The sequence below is a fragment of the Dipodomys ordii genome, unplaced genomic scaffold (assembly GCF_000151885.1).
Source record: "Dipodomys ordii isolate 6190 unplaced genomic scaffold, Dord_2.0 Scaffold50, whole genome shotgun sequence".
NCBI classification, from domain to species: domain Eukaryota; kingdom Metazoa; phylum Chordata; class Mammalia; order Rodentia; family Heteromyidae; genus Dipodomys; species Dipodomys ordii.
The window spans coordinates 9,946,721-9,967,827 of record NW_012267266.1 but is presented as its reverse complement, the minus strand read 5'-3'; the positions used below and the strand labels follow the sequence as shown (position 1 = coordinate 9,967,827).

The 21,107-nt window shown below is 39.9% G+C and overlaps 1 protein-coding gene across 2 annotated transcripts in view; it reads right to left on the bottom strand.

Annotated features, from left to right (window-relative positions):
* Efna5 (ephrin-A5) overlaps positions 1 to 18,693 on the bottom strand; it is a 282,746-nt gene extending 264,053 nt beyond the window's left edge. Inside the window, exon 1 of one of the 2 annotated variants that reach the window (XM_013020338.1) lies at positions 18,268 to 18,693. In XM_013020338.1, the coding sequence (XP_012875792.1) occupies positions 18,268 to 18,392 (125 nt within the window). In that variant the 5' untranslated portion in view covers positions 18,393 to 18,693. The remainder of the gene's footprint in view (positions 1 to 18,267) is intronic. The other variant, XM_013020339.1, reaches the window with a different exon arrangement.
* Positions 18,694 to 21,107: the final 2,414 nt, after the last annotated feature.

The following is a 21,107-nucleotide window of genomic DNA, read 5'->3' as shown; positions in this document are numbered from 1 at the left end:
AAACACACAACTGTATAGAACAATCACAAAACATGCAGGTCCCTATCAGTCCATCCAGTATTTAAAAAACAAAAATCATCCATCAGTATAAACTTTCCCCTTAATGTTAAAAATGTGGCCTTGGCTCCAGGGATAGGAGCCACACAGGGTCTCAGTATCTTCCTTTCAACGTTGCCATGAACTTAAAACTGCTTTAAAAGTTGTGAAAAGAGAAGAAACATGACCTTATATGGATCCACTACAACATGGCCAACCCAACCTTTGAGTCCATGCTTCAATTTTCTCCAGATCCCATGCAATCAAATAAACTGCTTTCTGTACGCCTCAAACACAACTGTAAGGTTAGAGCCAGCAGACCTCTGTTCTTGTTGCTAAAGACTCCTTAGAGTCTTCTTTTACTCCACTTATGACTACTGAAATCATATCCACTAGCCTAAATTATTTCTTTTCCAGAAAGAACCTCCTGATACCCTTCCTGAATAGATATGTGTTGTTTTCTCCCTGTGCCCGCAGCATTCCATGCTGTATTATGACATTATTTGTTCTAATATGTTAGTCAAGCAGAACAGTTTGGTGATTGCCTGAGCAATTAATGAATATTCTAATTGTCCTGGTATTTGCCTGCATGTGGTAGTGAGCACTGATATGCCAAGCATCACAGAAGGACTATGCATTTAAAGTGATGCAAGACCAGCAGAAATGAAAAATGCATGTATGCTATTGGTTTTGCTGTGTATTTATTAAAAACTACTTTGCAGTGAGTATGCATGATAATTTCTTTTTAAGGATGTTTATTTTCCCAGTTAGTAAATGTACCAGGATGGTTTTCACTAAAACATAAGTCAGCCAGCTGTTTGTTTGGGTTCTTGAATTAAATGATAAAAAAAAAAAATTACAGGCAGCTTTTACTCAACAGTGTTCTGCTTTAAACAACAGAATCTGTTCCATATTTAAATGATCTAATCTTTTCAAACAAAAAAAAGTTTAATTTTTTTTTCATATAATAGGAACATGTCTCCAGAACTTCAAAACTTTCATTTCAGATGGCATATGGTTCCCCCTCACCCATCTGATACCCCAGGGATGCTGAAGCACTTAGGAGACCCAAGAGAGTGTGTAATCCAACATGACAGCTGAAGGAGGGAAGCTGGCAGAGCATCAGAACAGGTATCAGCGAAGGATAACTATTATTCTAGAATCCAGGTTTACCCCTTATCCTTTTTACAAGTTCACCAAAAGCAACATTTCAGGGCCCCTAAGAAGACAGCATCGCTGTCATGAAGGTTTTACTCCAAGGTGGGCTCAACCCACCCCGACAAGCAGCTTCATGTCTCTTAAACTTCTCTGAAACACACAGGAAGGCCAGTGTTTTCACACTTCGCTCTCCTAAATTCTCTATAACCCAACATAAGCTCCTGCTAGCTTTGTAGTCGGCTTCTCTTTCCTCTGGACTTAGCATTTACCAGTTCAGCTGTGGGCCCTGTTAATTTCCCTCCACAGCCTTTCTTCTTTCCCTAACACATGCATGCTGGAGCCGCAGCTAGAGTGCTGACTAAGGAAGAACAATAGGAGGCTTTGAGCAAGGCTCAGCTCCAGACCTAGTCAATATTTACTTCAGTTTGAAGCCACTGTTTTAAAGCTTCTTCCAAGCAGAACTCAACTGTGGGGAGTCCCCAGAGGTTTCTAGATTTTATTTTAACAAGAGAGAAGAGAGGTGTAGAGATAGAGTAAATAGATTACTGTCCAAACCACTTTCTCAGAGAAAATAAGGGAGACTGTTCAACAAAACAGGTTAGACTCTCAATACTAATTAGCAATTTATAGCAAGAAAAACCAATCGTCTTCTAACACCAATTGTTGCCCTCTTAAAACTCCTAATCAGGGTGCAGTGCAAATCCACTTAATGTGACCCCTGCATATCTAGTGAGTGAGCAGGTCTCTGATCCTATCAACCACCCAGAGTTTGCCAATGTTTGCCTATTCTACCCAAAATAGCACTGCAAAGGCTCTAGATAAAGTTGACCCAAAGTCCATAACTATCTGTCAAGCCAGAGCTTAAGCCAATCCAATGTGTCCTAAAATGAAATTTGGATCATCAAACTTTAAAAATTAAGAGTGTGTAGTGTTCCTGAGTATGATATCTTAGTAGACTGGGACAGTTGATGCATGATGCTACTACACAGATACTCTCCTTTCACCAAATGGCTTATTATGGGATGGTAAGTGGGTTGATTATTTGGGCCCCAAACTATATTGGAGTCAATGGAGTTTCCTTATGAGTTTACATTGCCTTTTGTTGGGAAAATGTAGGGATACTGCATATTAAAACAGACAAACCTACTTAACTATACATTCTAATTGCCTAATTCATTTTAACTTATTTTCTTTTAAAAGGAATCAATTGCCATACAATTAAGCCAAAGTAACAGTTGGGAAATCTTTAAATGAAAAGAGTTTACTAAAGATTTTGTTATAACCCAAGGAAAGAAATTCATGATTATCTGTGGTAAACAACTGTAATACTAATTATTTCATTCAAATCAATCGATGGACTTTATTATTTTTAAGACCTAATCCTACATTCCATTCACATTTTACAATATTTCTATAAGGGAAGAATCAAACAATCCAAAAAGCTTAATAAGAGAAATTGAGGAAGATTTGCAACTGGTCAAAATTTAAATATCTAGTTTATGATGTTTGCTTAATAAAGAGGTCATTGTCTTCTAAATATGTAAACTATATTGACATAATTTAGGCTCTGCAAGGAGAAATAAGGAGAAGTCAAACTATTCCTCTTTTCTTGTAAGAGGTGGTTACAGCATAATTGGCCCATTTTATTCATTTAAATTCATCAGCTCACTGAAATATTTTAATTCTTATTTGCCACATTAATAAAAGTTTAAATAAAACATAAATCATATAATTCAAACATAACTCAACATCAAGGACCTACTGGATTGTTATATGCCATTTCATCAACATGCCTTCATGAAAATACAAAGTAAACCTAGTTAAGGTGGTCTCTAGCTGACATATCTAAACTGATATACCAGAGTAGTAATTTTTTAATAATTCAAAGTGATAGTAAGTAAGTTAGCAAAATTTAAACTTTTTGACTACCCTTTAGTGAAGAAAGTAAGCCTAGCACAAGAGTAAAAGTATTAACTATTCATTGAACATAGAAGAAAAGTAACATAAAATTAGGAAGTTTCAACTTTGAAATAAACTCACAGCAAGCTCATTCCCTTAACAAACCTAACTTCCAGTTTAGCAAGACAAAAGAAACCTACTTTTGTATGAAATGATTCAAGAACAGCAAAGATAAGCCCAGCATTCCCCAGAGCAGAGCAATTCTTAGTATTAAAACATTGTACTTATGAGGGAAATCTGTTATTCAAAGTTAGCAGTGCTCTTTCAAAGAATTTGACTACTACTAGTAATAAATCTAATATTTTTATTGCCATTAGGCAAGTTCTATCATTACATTTTGGGTAAAGCACTTACGGATCATTGATATTTTCCTTACAAATTATTATGTTTTCCCTTTTTTTTTACCCTAAATGAGATTTATAACTTTAAGAGTAACATGACATTATAAAATAATTATGGAAATATATAAGCACATTATCGAAATTTTAATACAAATAATGACATATTTGTTATTGACCTAAATAGCTATAAGCATATGAAGTAAATCCCACTTTGAATAACCACCAGACAATTCTCCAAGAAAACAGTGTTATTCAGCTTTCAATACATTAAAATACGTTTCCTTGACAAATCCTCAGCTAAATGCTGTGATCTATTTATGCTCCTAACACTAATGTGAGTATAATTAATATATACTAAGATTTAAGTCAGTCAATAGGTACAGTTCTTAAACAGAGAGGTGTCAAGAGGCTAAACCCTGTTTTCTGGCATCAAACTAAAAAATCCAAGGATTTCTGGGACTGCCTGGCTGCTGTAAGAAACAGCCCCGAACAGGAATTGATTTGTTACAACAAGCTCCTCATTGGAAATACAGTACAAGCATTCTCCAAGACAGTGTCGGTATTCATTAAGTTCTCCTTGGAGATAGAGATATCGCACTGTACCAATGAAGTCCAAAGTAGAGAAAACAATATAGATGAAACCAACTGAGAGGAGAAGAGAAGCTGTTATAAATAAACGACCAATTTTACAAATGAGATACAAAAGACATTTCTGGGAATTAGGTCTTACCATCAAATGTCACTCTTTACATGTTATTACTCTTGTAGAAATCACAAGATAAAACCTAAAATGTGAACTTCCTTTAAAAAGAGCATTGCACATGAATAAATCTATGAATTGTATCTTGCACAGAGGCCATGCTATTCTTTCCTGTATCGTTCCAATTTTAGTATATGTGCTGCCGAAGCGAGCACTATGAATTGTATCTTTTAAGGATATATATATTATATATATATATATATATAATAAGATCACACAGCTCAGATTTTTAAGTGAGTCAACTCTTCTATGATGCTTAGAAAATAAGTTTGAATTTATAAGAAAAATACATTTTCTTTTTATTTTTTTGTTTGAGACAGGTTCTCACTTTGTAACACAGGCTAGCCCCAAACTATGAAGCTTCCTGCTTCTGCCTCCAAGGCCTCGGACTACAGATGCATTATTACCATGCTCAGCTATAAGAACATACTTTCTACGCAACATATAATAATGAACTGACTTACAATGTGATCGTCACCTGTATGGTGTGAAGTAACCCCTTCCATTTCTGTTCTTTTTTCTCTAGCCATATTGCAGCATGACTGATTCTGTTCTTTTAATGACAGTTTTATAGCAATTTTGAAAGTCACACATATATGTTTTCCTTAAAATTTCCGCAAGAGAGAAACATCTTTACCATGCCCATTTATCAAGACAAAAAAATTGAGATTCAGATTGGCAATGATGAACAGAACACATCTGTTTTAGTGCGAGATGAAATTTAACTAGAACTAAAACCTGTCTGTGAAAACAGACAGGTCTACACAGTGTGGTTTTTAAATACATATTCTTCTACTTTAAACTTATCAATGGCCAGAAATCTTAGGTACAGGAACACTATTTTGAACAGAGCCAATTCCTTTAGTTTAATGAAGTGACTTTATTTTGATCAATCAAAATATCCTACTCCTAAACTTAACTATTTTCTAACACATGGCATATACCTATATAAAGCCAATTAAATTCAGTCAGAGAAGATTCTTGAATTTCAGGAACTATGAGACTCATAACCCCTAAAAACCCTAGGAGACTATCACTATTTCTGAGAACCCTACGGGACCAGATCAAGCACACACATAAAAGCCTACAACCAACCAATAGTCTTCCTTTGAATTACTGTTCTTAATCAGGTTTATTGTTCTTACAAAATGCTACCCGATACTTTAATTAAACCTATTTTATCAACAATGTAGCAAGAAAAATATTTGCTTCTGTTTTATAATTAACTATAAAAATGTATTAGTTAACTGTTATATATATAAAAAAGGACACTTAAGGGCAGCTCACCTATCCCTCCTCTTCTTGTTTGTTTCATCAAAATACACCTGATTTACACTAAAAAGTTTATTTTTCTCATGATCAATAAGAATATGAATGATGCTTTAAAGATATTAGAATTCACTTACAGTAGTACAATTACATTCATATTTGAAAATAGGAAAGCAAAAACAAAAACAGGCAGACTCTCTACTCGTTAATAACAACATCACATTAAATTTCCATGGTAAAAGAATGGTGGACAAGCTGTAGAGAAAGCCATAGCACATTTGTAGGTGAGATACAGCTCTCCGGATTTCTCACCCATAGAATAGCAGGGAAAGAAGGCATTTGCTCCCCGTTCTTTCATAACTTCAATGAAGTGCAGGCTACAGAAAGCAGCCCCTAAAAACCTAGCCAGTGGAAGCAAAGAAATTGTTCGTCATCTATGTTGAATGTAAAATAAACATTTTGGGTTAAGCTAACCATACGGATTTAAATTGGGAAAGTGTTAAAAATAAGTTTTTGAGGTGTAATTTTGGAATTGCCACATAAAATACATCTGGGGAGAGTTTGCAGCAAATAAATATCCTTTGACATTTATGACAGGATTCTTTTTAAACTTTTGGACCAGGACACCTTTTTTATACCACTAGAATTTGCCTTTAGAGAATGGTTACAATAAAAATCCCTGGCCAATACTTTTGTGTGATGGCATATTTTTAATGAAGCAAAAATTTATTTTATACATCTGAGATTTAGGAGAAAGGGACTAGAAATGAAGATTACTAGGCTTCTTAGGCTTTTGAAAGGACAGCTTTTATTTCATATAACTGCTGAGACATCTTAGGAACTACAAAGCAATATAGAAAGTTCATGGCAAAACACAACTTGAGAGAACCTGGTGATCCAAACACTACTTCAAGAAAAAGCAGCTTGGACATCACCAAATGTGGTAACATCACCTGGAAACTTTTTAGAAATGCAAAATGTCAGTTCCTACCCCACCAACTAAATTAAAATCTGCATTTCAACACAATCCCCAGGAGATTCACATTGGAGGTGAAAAACAGTGAGCAGAGATGGTTCAAGGAAAGCTTCCTGGAAGCAGGGATGTTGTTTATATTGTGGTTAAAATGGTGCATAGCCCACATGGGATATTTGATAAGCATTTGCCAGGTGAACTGACAAATGAATATTTCTTACAGTACCTTTTACTCCATTTGGCTGCATTTACAAAATCTTTCAATCAAACCTGCATTGATTTGGAGGCAAAAATGTAGTCTAGTAACCTCTGAATTTGCTGTATGCTGTCCAATATGTTTCATATATTGTCATTCAATAACTATTCTGTCATTTTTTTTTTTGGTTTTTAGTACATGGATATTATTACAAATAAATATTAGCTATGATAGTTCTTTTTTTGGGGGGGGGGTCCGGTCATGGGGCCTGAACTCTGGGCCTGGGCGCTGTCCTTCAGCTCTTCAGCTCAAGGCTAGCGCTCTACCACTTGAGCCACAGTTCCACTTCCGGCTTTTTTCTTTTTGCTTATGTGGTGCTGAGGAATCGAACACAGGGCCTCAGGCATGCAAGGCAAGAGCTCTACCACTGAGCCACCTTCCCAGCCCCTGATAGTTCTTTTTGTTTGTTTTTGTTGTTTTTTTTTGTCAATCATGGGGCTTGAACTCTGGGCCAGGGCACTGTCCCTCAGCTCTTCAGCTCAAGAGTAGCACTCTACCACCTGAGCCACAGCGCCACTTCCAGTTTTCTGGTGGTTAATTGGAGATAAAGAGTCCCATGTACTTTCCTGCCATGGCTGGCTTTGAACCCTGATCCTCAGCCTCCTGAGTATTAGGATTACAGGCATGAGCCACCAGCACCCAGCTTATGATAGTTCTTTAATATGAAAACTCATGTAATTCTTCAACTCACCTGTGTGGCTTTGCTTTTAGATGATTCTCTTTACATGGGAAGAATTCACTCAAGGAACGAAAACAGTAGCATAAAATATTATAAAAGGACAAGTCCTAATTCTATGTGATACTAGGAAACAAGGCTGGTAAGAGTAACCAAAATTCAATACTGGTTCTAAAACCTTTTATCATTCAATAGCTTCCAAATCTTTTCTTACCAAAATTTATACCAAAGCTGCTATGAAATCAAGAAATACCTTTTTTACAATTTTCATTCTTAAATCCATCTACTGGTGGAAAGGCTCAGAGACAATGAAATGGCCAAAGCCACCAAAAAAGAAATCTAGCAATGCAGATTTCTACATAATAAATAAATGGATTAGTTCTTGAATAACCAGATACCAAAAGTCTGGAGCCAAGAAATAACAACCCACAAAAAGTTATTTTCAAGAAATAATCAGATAATTAGCAACATAGATAAAACCCACTACAAACTAATAGTTAAATATTGATATACTCATAAGTGTGAGTGAATTTTTAATATCATAAAGAAAGGATACAAATTTAGGGTGACTTTCCCCTAAACAGAATTGCTGATTTTTCAATTTTATTAATAGATCCTGTAAACTTTGATTTCCTTTGATTTACTTCAGAATCTTAGAAACTTGAAGATGATACAATAAGTATGCTGACCTATTTGTATATATTTATGTAAAATATCACATACATACATGCGTCCATGTGTGCACACACACATACACACACATGTAGTCATGTTGTCTTCCCAAGAGTATAGTTGACAATGGTCATAGCAGTGTGTAATTAGTTTTTATTGTTCTCCTAGCAGCTAGAGTTCCATACAAGACCTTTTTTTCTTTTTATGGTGTAAATGCTATGGAAATAATATACTACTAGTAGGCATTTAATTATGGATCCAGCAATCTCAGAAGAAACATTGCCAGAAAAGATTGGAATCTTGTTTTATATGCATCTATAATTCTGGGTGTGGTGAGTTTTGTTCTCCAATTACAATAATCTTCAAAACATTCACAGCAGGCATAAAATGGGAAAAATTAATTTTCCCACAAGTGTCTGTTGACGATTGAGTACATATACAATGCTACACCAATACTATGCCTGGTGTAAAATATTAATAAGTATAAAGGCATTACTTATTAATAAGGAAAATACTCTTTAGAATAGCTTTATGTTTTGATGATATCCGAGAAGAACATGAAGATTCTGTTTTAAATTTTGCTTTCCAAAGACTTAAAAAATTAGTACTGGTAATATCGAATTTCAGGGTGCTATATTTCCTGAGGCGTACTCTAATTTGTTTTATACAGTATTTAAAATAAAGCATCCCCAAGTTGCTGCCTTGGCGGACACGAGATCTGTCACTGAGGTCCTTTCTCGCCTGATTAATTAGTAATTGGGAGACACATTTTGGCAGCTTTCATTTCCCTATTATTTTCTCTAGTTTGACACAAAACCCTGTCAGAAGCACCACTATTTGAACTGTACCCCTCTTAGTGCTGGGTCACTAAATTTTAATAAATGCAGCCCCTGCCAGAAAACTACAGAAATAGGCATAAAAGTTTATTGAAGCAGTAACAGTAAACAAATATATGAAGAAAACACTGAATGCCACAGTATCTAAAACATTAATGGTCTGTGTGAACCCAGGGGTTACTGGCAAGATTGCAGAGCATAGACAAAAGGAAAGGGCCTTTAACAAACCCACTGCTTTCATCTATCTTTAAGAAAAAGTATTTGCTAAATAAAGCAGGCAAATACTTCACTGCAGCAGAAGGTACATCAGAGCCTCCCCTGGCCTCCTCCGCTACTCCAACTAGATGAATAAAATTGGAGGAAGGAAAAGATTTACAGCAACTACACAGACAGAGCAGCTCTCCAGAAGTCACTAAGGTGCTGTCTGAGCCAAAGAAACATTTCTCATAAAAGGCTCGGGTGAGGAACTTAAAATTGAAGCTAGAAAGACTGATAACTTCGGGAAGCTGCAAATAGCTACAGCATCAGTATCAGGATCTCCATCACAAAGTGTCAGTCACTTAAAAAAAAAGTATCCTGCTATGATGGTGGCTCAGGACACTGTGTGCCAGGGCACTAGCCCTGCTGTGCAAGTCAGAGGCTACTGCTTTCACGTTCTGACATCTGTCTGTATTTTCTTGCCCTGAAACAATAGCAGGCGAATGGGGCTCATTTGCTCCCACTTTGTTTAACCTAATTGTTAAGTACAAAAGATAATTTCCCCATCTTTAGAGTTACTTTACCTTCCCTACCCATTCTCTTTTGTCTCTATTAAATGAAATAACTCTCTTCTACATTATTAAGTTCTTTACATGTGACAAAATAGTATATCCTAACAGCTAAAAAGTACCAAGTCTCAGGCCCTCCATCATCAAAACCTGGATAAAAATGTGCCTTGTAATTACCAACCAAGCCAAGAGATAACTTTAGTTTATTCAAACCGCGTTTTTGCATTAAGACATTGCATTTTAGCATAGAAAGCTTTTGTCATGTATATTTTCAGAAGAAGCAAGAACTAATTGATAATTATAGTTTTTAACCAATATAAATATAAATTAATAAAACTTAAAATGGAAAATCTGACAGCTTGGCAACAGCAGGAGAAAAATAAAAGGTATTTGTTAGTTCATTTAAAATCAAGGTCACTTTGAAAACTTGGTGATTTGGGTCTTCTCCACTAGCAAGTCTAAGGAAAATGGGTGATGGATACCAGAGGAAAGCTCATTAGGACAAAAAATGTCAACTCATACCTGGATTTTAACCATGAGAGGCATGATCTGTCCTTAAATCATGCATTTTACTTATCAACTTTACCTTACACCGGCTACCACTCTAAATCTTAGTTCCCCCAAACTGAAGTAATCTAGGACGTATGTAGAATTTGTTCTGGCCCAAGTTAAATTTTCGCTGTCAGGTTACTTTTGAAACTATTCGTACAGCAACTGCACTTTTACTGAAACAGGTGAGAGTAATAGTCTCAGATATCATCAAACAGATGATTATTACTGTATTACTATACAGTAATAACAAGTGTAGTACACATTTTTAGTAAGGTTTACAAGACTACATGTTCCTTCAAATGTATCCAAAAATGTAAAACATGATAGAAAATATAGCAGACTCGGTTGATAGTCTCAATTTGTTTTTTAGTAAAATAGAGGGATTTAGTTCTAAAAATAATTTTCTGAAAGAATTCACAAGAGTTCATGAAAGAGTGACCAAATGTTTCAGTGACCAAATGTTCTGACTTCTTACAGCACTTCTTAAAGCATCCCAAATGCTTTAATATCTACAATGCTTTAAATATCTACAATTGGATCATTACCACTTACTGGAGGATTTCTGATATTGCTGATCAATTGTTAGGAGGGGAAGTCTACCAAGAAGTATTAGTATATCAGAAGAAAAACATGAGGACGAGGGGTGTGTATATCAATAGAGACTATTAACTTATTACCTTGCAATTAACTATAAATCACAGGATTCAAGAGAAGAGTATATATGGAGATATAGTAAAGCCCGACGGTTAATATTAAAATATAATAGCTTGGGCTTAAATATATAAATATCACTAGTTTGCTTTTGCTCTTTCTTTTGGTCAACTAAATACAAGAAGACAACATTTTTGAGGCTCTGCAGGTAAGATGGAGCTTTAAATGTAGAGTCTCACCAGAATGATTAGAAAAGTGGCTTAATCTTTTCTATCATCCATATTCATTTCCAGACCATTTTCACGAAAGAAATAAAATTGGTCTTTAAACAAGATCGCTGCTTCTAAGAGGACAGGGGGAGAAAAAAAAACGCTGATGTAATTGGAAGCCCCAAACCTATCTGCTTTTCTAAATTGAGAGATACAAATTTCATCATATTTTTTTCTAACCTCTATGTATGACACTGTACAGATGACACTGTACAGATATTCAAAATCATTAATTACAAAACAATTTTATAAAAGGTCAAATCTTTGTGTACTAAGAAGACGACTGATTATCCAATACTTATACAACTACTGATATACACAACTGTCACTTCATGTGTGTGAATTCTCATGCTGACTTTGTACTAAATCTTGATCATCAGTCCTGAAAATCAGATCATTTAATAAAACTACAATAGGAATAATATTGATGTTTCATCTAGTTTAACAATCTAACCATTAAAACATCCAGTAATATCCTATTACAACCAATTCAACTATATTTGGTTTTATTCAAAGTGAAAAACTGACCGTAATGCCAGTGGCACATTAATTTTATAACTTTACATGTAAAACTTAAAAACATTTTTCCAGTTTTGCAACAACTTTTAACTAGATCTTTAAAAATCATTTCAATCTATTTTTATTCCTCACTTGAGTGGAAAATAAGACCTGACAGTAACATTTTCTTCAACCTGTCAACTGTCAATTGTATGAAGGATGTTTCTAAAGATGACAAAGGTTTATTTTTCCTTATTGAAAATGATAGAATTCTACCTGAATGAAAGCTAAGCTAAGCATCACTACAGTATAGCACTGTCTTGCAGAAAGATGCTAACTGAAATACGAGTTTTCAATATTCTAAAACAATGGGTTTTTTGGTTGAAATGTATGGCTGTTATGAAACTATCTTCACAAATCTCAAAATCAAGAGTCTGCATATGCACAAAGTTTCTATTAAAAAACTTCAGATCACAGTTTACAAACCATCAAAAACACTAAGAAATAAAACATTACTGAAAAGAATGCATCACAACTACAGCAAAGAAAATTTGCATTATTAATTTTTAATTTAAAATTTGAGTGATTCTGCATCATTGTGCTGACTTGCTTGAGACTGAAGATTAAGTTTCTAAAAACTTAAATGCAGACATATTCTCGAGAAAGCAGATTTCCTAGTAGTGAGTAATATCCTATTCAGAAACATTGGAAGTTCACATTAATCAAAGAAACTTCTACAAAACAGCTTAGGACATAAGTTGAAAAGCAGACTAATATATAAATCTAATAAAATAAATCACATGCTTAAAAGAGACAGTAATTTATTGATGTTTGGCTAAGACCACCATCATAAGACAAATTATCAAAAGTGAATATTAATATCTCATTTTTTATATCCCTCTTTGAAGTTTTGTACCTGAATATGAAGGTATTATCTGTCACAAATGATCAAAAGACCATTTTTTTCTCAGTTTGGAAGACTGATCTGAGTGAGCTGTCCTAGGTGAGTGTCAAGGACTACTTATTTTCTTAGTGCAGTTAGAGAAATACAGGCTTATTTTTCATTATGGATATCCCAGTCCAGCTGGTATTTTAACAGTTTCTATACTACTTCTGAAAAGAAGATCAATAATAGGGAATCAGCCAATATCCAGCAATTTCTTACTTAAAATATCATAGCTTTTTAAATAGTTGTTGGGTTGGAGGTTATTCCAAACAAGATAAAAACTTGAGTAACATCTTTAAAAAAAAAAGGAAGCAATTTATATTAGAGAAATTTAAAAAAAACACTAAGCAATGTACCAAATGTTACAACACATGTAAAATACTATTTGTAATATATTCTTAACATTTTCTGTTTGACTCTCTCAAAGGTAAATTCTTTTGGCATCTACTTTTCCCAAGCTACCAAAGGCCAGGACTCCTTAAGGACTAGTTGTGTTCATTCATTTGCTTGGCCCAGCATGAAGCTAGTAGCTTGCTTGGTTCAGAATAACAGGAGAGAGAAGGTACCCATCTTTATCTGTCCCTATCCAACAGAAAACCAGGCCAGTGGACTGAATGCAATGAAATGCCAGTTCAGAAGGCATTTTGCAAGATTAAATGGAAGGAAATTCAGGAGGTTAACTTGCCCCAAATAGCTAAGTGCTCTTTCCAAATCTGATTCTCAGTTTTCAAAGGTAAAAACTTCTAAAGCCAGAGTTTTATCAGCCATAACACACATGACAATAAACTATTACTTCCATGAGCCAGTGATCTAGTTAATAGCACTAAAGTCATGTGAAATGGAATAATGAACTAAAGATTTTCTGATCCTTTTAATCACCAGTAATGTATTGACATTACTTTCACACTGGAAATGGCAACTGAGACTGATTGTACAGCCAAATAAGACTGTGCCTCAATGAGCACTGATGTTCAGTCACTTAAAAAATAGACAGTTGCCTATTTTGGCATTTATTTTGTATATCTAAAATAATGCACATAATAGCTGGAAGATGACAACTCGGTAGATAACTTTGCATTGCAAAACTCTATGGAAAACTGGCTAAAGAACAAGAAGCACACTTCTATTTTGCAAATATCTGGGTTGAAAGGAAGGAATGTCTTAAGGGGACAAAAAAGGCTAAAAGTCTCATCTATAGTGCTTTGTTTTTATCCTGATAGTAACATAAACTTTGATATAAATATGAAAAATTATCCCAACATATATAATAAAATCATATTACTTTGAGGCTCAGAGTTAATATTTTCAGTGATGTGTCTAACATGAAAAACATTTAAAAGATTTTAACTTTAAAAAAAATGAAGCGAATCTTTTACAAGTTAAGTAACAAGCTTGAAAACTGAGATATAAACTTTTCACTTTTTGGCACAAGTTCCTGGGTTTATACCATGATAAATTCACTTATTTTTCATTGAAAAGAGTATACTGCTTTAAAAAAAAATGATGGTTATTCCGATCTCTGAAATGGAAGCAACTAAATTTTGGAAGAAAAAAAAAGGAATATCATTAGGGAAAAAATTCATAGCCAGTGAAAGAGCAGAGTGAAGGGAATCCTGTTATAAAATTCTTCCTACAATTCTAATATTACTTGTTGACCATTGTAAATGATATAGTTACTTTCTAATCTAATGTGAAATGCTTAATTTACATGTTTTTAAAGAATGGGAAAAAATCCAAAGACTACACAGTGAGGTTAAATTTCAGTAAACCCTTGATGCATTCACAGTTTCTTTTTTTTTCAATTGAAAGAAAAGGCTTTTAAATTTACAATACTCAAATCTTGACAGAAATAAAGCACCAACAGAGAAGAATTAGTGTTGATAATAGTATGATGCTTTTATTTGCTGCAATATTATATTGTATTCAACTCATAATGTCAACCAGGAAACCTGTTTAATTACCTTATCATAATGTTGGTAAATTGTCAAAAGAGTCTAAGAAGAACTTTTCAATATACACAGTGTTTAAAAGAATATTCTCACTGGAGGAACCTAACTTCTTACATCATGTTCCAAGGTAAGAGGCATGTTCTCAATCCTACGTCATGTCTCTATATAAAAGCACAGCTGGCTACTAAGGGAGAATTAAATAAGTTTTATTACTGACCGTCTTTTTAAAAAGTTACTTAAGACCTTCCTACAATCTTAAAGAAATCGAAGACAATTCTATTTTCTTTGATTTAGACTAACATGACTTAAAGTTACTTAGCAATATTCCAGTGACAAATGCCACATAACAGTAAGAGGATCATTCTATCATTCACGCTTTTAGGCAAAACTCATGCAAGTTTTCAGATTTTAGAATTGTGGAGGATGTGTGTGGACAAATGCAATCATATAATATTTCTATTCAGACTGATAGTTTTCAATTGCTTCTTCACAGATTTGGGCCAATCCAATGCATAGAATCAGTTTGGCTCAGTGCCCGATAAATCCTGCCAACTACAAAGTTAGCAGATATTCAATTTGAAAATTGAATATATACTTCCCAGAAGTGACTAGTAGGAAGACAGATTGTAACAGTAAAACTACTATTCAGACAGAACCTAAGTTAATATTTTTCCTGTGACCCTAGATACATAGATGTTCCTACCATCAATGGAAGGTAGTAATGATACTGAATGTATCAGTTATACAGTTACTTGTAGCACAAGTAGATGTAACACAATAAGATGTTCAATTCCTGTGATGGAGAAATATTTAATTCTAATTTTACCTAACTAAACAACTTCAGATGGAATTTATTAGTATACACAAAAGTATAATTCAGTTACACACAGTACTCATTTTAGTTTGACACTGTCTAGTAAACTTTTCTTCTAAGATAAAAATTAAAAATCTATTTAAGTTGTGATTAATATGGTGTACATTGTCAATAGACTGAAGTCTGCAGATTAATAGTTCAGCAAAATCTTGACACTTTCATATAATATTGACAACTTACTGTACAAAATCATAACGTACATGAACCATTTTCTATCCTTTGTGATATTTTTGAGTTTTATCAGGCCCTTTGAAAACTACATCTAACCTGATTTTTCTTAATACATAAAAATGCACCAATATTAAGTGAATATTTCTGAGTTACAAACTGCCTACACTACTTATCTACTTTTAAAATACTGTTTTTTAAGTTTTACTTTAGTAACACACTAGGATAAATGCCTCTATATCCCATAAGAATTTTAAATGTTGGAACTACATTTCTTGAAGGTGAGTGGGATATATCATTTTTTCTTGAGGAAGTTATCAAACTAAGAGAAAGATCTTTTCACAATGTTTAAATAAGCACACAGACTTCTTAAGAATACTCTTGGTGTGTGAAAATTCTACATGTTAACTATGGTCAGATTCAAAGCCACCACAGCAATCCTGGGCAGAAGAGCTTTCTTCGGGTAGGGCAGATGTATTAAAAAACATGACCTGTGACAAAAATCAATGTGCTAATCTCAAACCAAACAACAGTATCAAAAGCATAAAACAGAGATAACTTAAGATAAAATGTCCTCAATCTAACTCAGGCTAGCCGGACAGGTTAAGAAGGGGCATGGGTGTGTTGCTGGCTCTTTCTGTTTGAACCTAGGGAAGACTGGAACATCCGTATATCCAAATAAATGAATACCAAGCGAAAATGAACACACTGGAAAGTTAAGAGTGACAACCAAGAGCAAAATACCCCAAATTCAACTAAAGAACTCACTCGTGCTTTCCTGAACATAGTAGTAAAGTTTAGAAATATAATTTTTTGTTTCATATACGGTGTCTTAAAAAAAAGGGCCCAAATGGGAATAAAACCAAGCAACATAATTAGGCTTGCTTTTAACACCATCAGAACTGGAAAGCTTGCTCTATTTGTCTTGTCAGCTTTAATAAGAGGCATCTTCTCTGGCAGAATGGCTTCTTTCTCTTTTCCTAATAGTGGTAAGTGGCATGTCAAAGAAGAAGTAGCTTCCCTTTCCAACACCCACCTCCATGAGACTTTAAAACACACACACACATACACACACACACTCAACTTTCGGGAATGTCAGCACTTCTGCTAGTCAGTGCATTTAGGACTCTGGCTACTTGGGTGTGACTACTGTGGATTAACAGGGGAGGGGCAGGCAGGGGGTGTTCATCTCAGGTCCACAACCCACGAATAGCTCGCTGGTAGAGGTTTCTCTTCATCATCATCTCAGCTGACTCTAGTCAGCCCAGCATTGCCCTGGCACGAACGCATGCCCAGGGAAGACTGGAGATGGGTGGAGAGGACTGATGGGAACTACAATTGGAGGCTTCGCGGGTTCCCTCTCCACCGTAAACTGGACAGCAGCAACCACCGGCTCACTCCTCGGCCACTAGCCTTTTCCCTCTCAACTTCCACTGAGTAGCCCAGAGAAAGCCCTATGCTTTTAGGTACAATCGATACGATTTCCCTCCCAGGAGGCACCGACCTCTCACAGATGGGAGCTGGCCTGAGTCCCAGAGATGTTGGGCGATACAGGCGCGGTGGGGGCCCACTGCTGCCACCAGGCCCGGGAGAAAGTAAGATCTAGGGCTGGGAAGGGTCCGCCAGACACTCTGGATACCCCCCCCTCCACCTCCACAGACACAGACACCCACTTCGGGGTCTAAGCAAACTGGAAGTCTGCGGCTGGCTAGGGCCCAGCACGTGCGCCCAGACATTCCCGGGCGCCCATCACCAGCCTCCAGCGTACTGGGCGGGCTTCCGAGGCGCCTGCAAAGCGGTTCCAGTTAACCGCGCGCGCGCCTCGCCTGCAAAGCGGTTCCAGTTAACCGCGCGCGCGCCTCGGGCCGCGCACCGCCAGGCCACGGGCGGAGGGCTCCCACCTTCCAGTGCCTCCAACTCCAGCAGCTTGCTCCGCACACATGACGTAACCCGGTATTAGATCAAACTTTCTGGCACCTGGAACCCATTAGGTGAGAGGGGGCTGCAAGAGGTGGGAGCATCCTCTCCATTGCCAGGAGCGCCGGGCCCAGACGGATTCCGGGCCAAATGATTTTTCTCGCAGTTAAAGAGGAAAATAAAAAACCTAAAGCTTCCGCTTCCCAGCCCCCCTCACTTCCCCCTTAAGCCCGTGCGCTCTCTGCGCGCATCGGTGGAAAAGAGAAGGCGAATTGAAAAGAAAAAAAGAAAAAAAAGTTTGGAGATGTTTGGCGTGTTGTCTCCCCAAGTCCCTGTGCACTCAGACTTCAGGGCAGGAGATGTCGGCGGCGCACAGCAGCGGATCCCCGGCGCCCAAGCCCTGAGCCGGGATGGGGATGTTGGCCAGACTGCCCCGGCTGGGAAGCGAACAAGTCCCAACTCCTAGGCTCCCGCCCTTTCCCGATCCTCCGCACGTCCCCCAGAGCAGCTGGGGCCAGGCAGCCGCAGGAATCCCCGGGAGCACCGGGCCTTCCAGTGGTGGCTTAACAAAGCGGGGCGCGAAGGGAGTGCTTCCCGCCGGCGCCTCCAAGCCAGCAGCGCCCGGGCGACGCTGGGTGCGCGCTGTCTTCAGCTAGCGCGCCTCGGTCTCCGCCACCGCAGCTCCTTCCCCGGGCCCTGAGGCCCGAGAAGCCCCAGCTGTCCGCCCCGAGCCGCCTTACCTGGGGTTGCTGCTGTTCCAGTAGACAGCGTAGCGGTCGGCGACGGTCTTGGAGCCCGGGTCCTGGCTGAGCACACACATCCAGAGCACCAGAAACACCAGCGTCAACATCTCCACGTGCACCATCACGCCTGGCCAGCGGCGGAGCCCCCGACGCGCCACTCCGGGGGAAGAGAGCAGGGATCCGGAGGGAGGGAGGGAAAGGGACAGAAAGAAGAAAGCGGGTGCCAAATAAATATGAATAAATAAAACGAAGCGGGAAGGGGGTTGGGGAGGCGAGAAAGGAAAGGAGGAACACACCAAGCTCGGGAGGGGTTGGAGAGCGAGAAGAAAAGAAGGCGGTGGATGGAGGGGGGCGGTTAAAGACAAACTCGCTCCCCCACTGAAGGATTCGAGGAGAAAAAAGAATCACAAGATGGAGAGACGCGAGCGGGTGTGTGGCGACAGTGGAGAGGGCGGGAGAAAGGGTGCAAGGCTGTGTCTCGGGCGTCGGCTGCAGGCCGGTCACCCCGGGAGAGGGAGGTGCGGACCTGGCCGGGCAGCAGCAGCGCGGATCGGGGCAGGCGGCGGCGCACGCAGCACAGTCACCGGGAGTTGCGCGCCGCGGCCTCGGGGAGACATACACCGGCCCGCCGGGCCCGGCTCAGCGGCGGCGCGGCAGTCTGCGCACGGCTCCGCCGCTGCCCTGGGCCCTCGCACAGCGCTCCGCTTTGCTCCAAGTTACTTTGCTGGCTGGTGGGAAACTGCAGGAGGGCGCCGTGTAGACGAGGGGGCTGCACGCCTGTGGCCCCGGGAGGGGGAGGTGGGGAGTCTGAGCGCTTTCCCCAGCCTCCCTCGGTGCCTTAAATCGGGCGACCCCCGGAAATCTCGGAGGAGGCGTAGGTACTGCGGTACCGGGAGGTGCAGAGGAGAAGGGTGGGGATCCGCAAACCCAGACCCGCCGGTGTCCTGGAACGGGAGGAGCAGCAGCTGCGCTCGGTGAGGAGCGATCTGGCCTCGAAAACCTCAAAAGAAAAGTTTGGCTCTTCGCGTCTTGCAGCAGGTCCCCAGTGGAGTCGGACCGCGGCGGCTGCGAGAGATGGCACTCCGGGCGCTGGCCGAGGCGCGGGGACTTCTCGTGCGTGCTTTCCTTGGCCGGATGTGCGTGCAGCAGAGTGAATGGAGAACAGAGGTTATGAACCAGCCAGCCAGGCACAATTGGGATGCCCAAACCTGCCGGACGACGCCAACCCAACAACAGTTCAGCTGGAGAAAGCGGGAGGGGAAACAATCACTTTCCAACTCCTGGCCCGGCTGATGTCAGTCTCCGATCGCCTTCCGGGAGCTAGCTTGAGCTCCTCCACGCCGTGCCAGGAGCCCCGAGTGAGCGCTAAGAAGTGTCCCCTCTGCCTCCGACGGCTCCGGCCCTCAAGCCCAGCAACTTGTAGAGATCTATCAATCAGTTTGAAGGTGGGGTGGGGGGGGGAGGAAGGAAGGGAAAAAATGGAAAGGGGGAGGGGGAATAAAAGGAGAGAGCGCGCTGGAGCGAGTGGCACCTCCCCAATGACTACATCACAAACCTCCCCCGTTCCTCCCGCAGCAGCACCTCCTTGCAGCTTAGGCACAGCAACAACAAGAGGTGAAAACCACCCAGGAATCCTACAACCCCTATCACCCAGGCGGGAAAATAAATAAACTTGAGTGCAGCCACCAGCAGCAGCAGCAGCACGAGCAGCCCTGGAGAGATTGGAACGACTGGCGAGAAGTGGAAAGGGGGTAAAAGTCAGTTTTGCGAAAGAGGGGGGGGGGGAAGAAAGAGAAAAAATGCTTTATGGGAAAAATCTCCTCGGGCACGCCCCCTCGTTAATGACCTGCGTGTAAAGCCGACAGCAGCAGCAGCGACCCGAGCGGCCGGCAGCCTCAGCGGAGCGCGAGGCCCGGCGCGTGAACGTGGAGGGTGGAGGGTGGAGGGTGGGTGCAGGGGCTGGGCTCCGCCCGGGCGTGTTGTGCGGGGCGCTGGGCTGGCAGGCGGCGCGGGAGTGAGCTCCGGACCGAGCAGGGGGAGGCGCCGCCAGCCCGCGCCCAGATAGCGCAGCTTGCTGCCACCGCGGCCCGGGTCATGTGGGCTGCATCCCTCCCCCCCCCCTTCTTCCAAGCAGTTTACTTGGGATGGGGGTGCGGGGGGGGGTCGAGTAGAGCAACCAGTCAGGGAACAGCCTGCTGTTTGCTTACAGATCGGGGATTTTTTTTTCCCTCTCTCCTTTCTCCAACCGGATTGGTTTGTTCCACGAGAAAGAGGCGTTTTCCTCGTCTCCTCCCTCCCCGCGCCTCCTAACCACCGCCCCCACCCTCCAGCGCATGACGCCCCACCTTCCTGAAACCTGACTAATTGAATTACTGGGAGTGCCGAGGCGTCCTCTCCTCTGCTCAGCCCGGCAACCACGTGTAACCCTTTGGATGCTGACTTGGATCTGGGCTGAGCGATGATTTGACGTCTTCTCACTTAGGAGTAGGGATCTTTACCATTTTATAGGACCTGGCTCCTAGTCTGTCGTAGGAGAGCGGAAATCTGCCTCTGGGGCTGCTCAGGTGATTAGTAAGTCTCAGCTGACGGCCTGGAACCGACCTAAGAGAAACTGTATTCTTGTAAATCTCTGCACGTTGCCTGGCGCAGGGCGATCTGGAAATCTGAGCATCGTTCCTTCTTTGCCTTCCATCTCTTCTCTTCCTTTCCAGGACTTAGAGGTCTTCCCTTTTGTTTTTCTTTTTTTTTTAAGCAGGAAGTAACGCTTCTCTTCAAAGTGACGTCTTGAAAGCACGTTTTTCTTAAAACAATCGGGGAAAAAATATCATTGTAAAGTG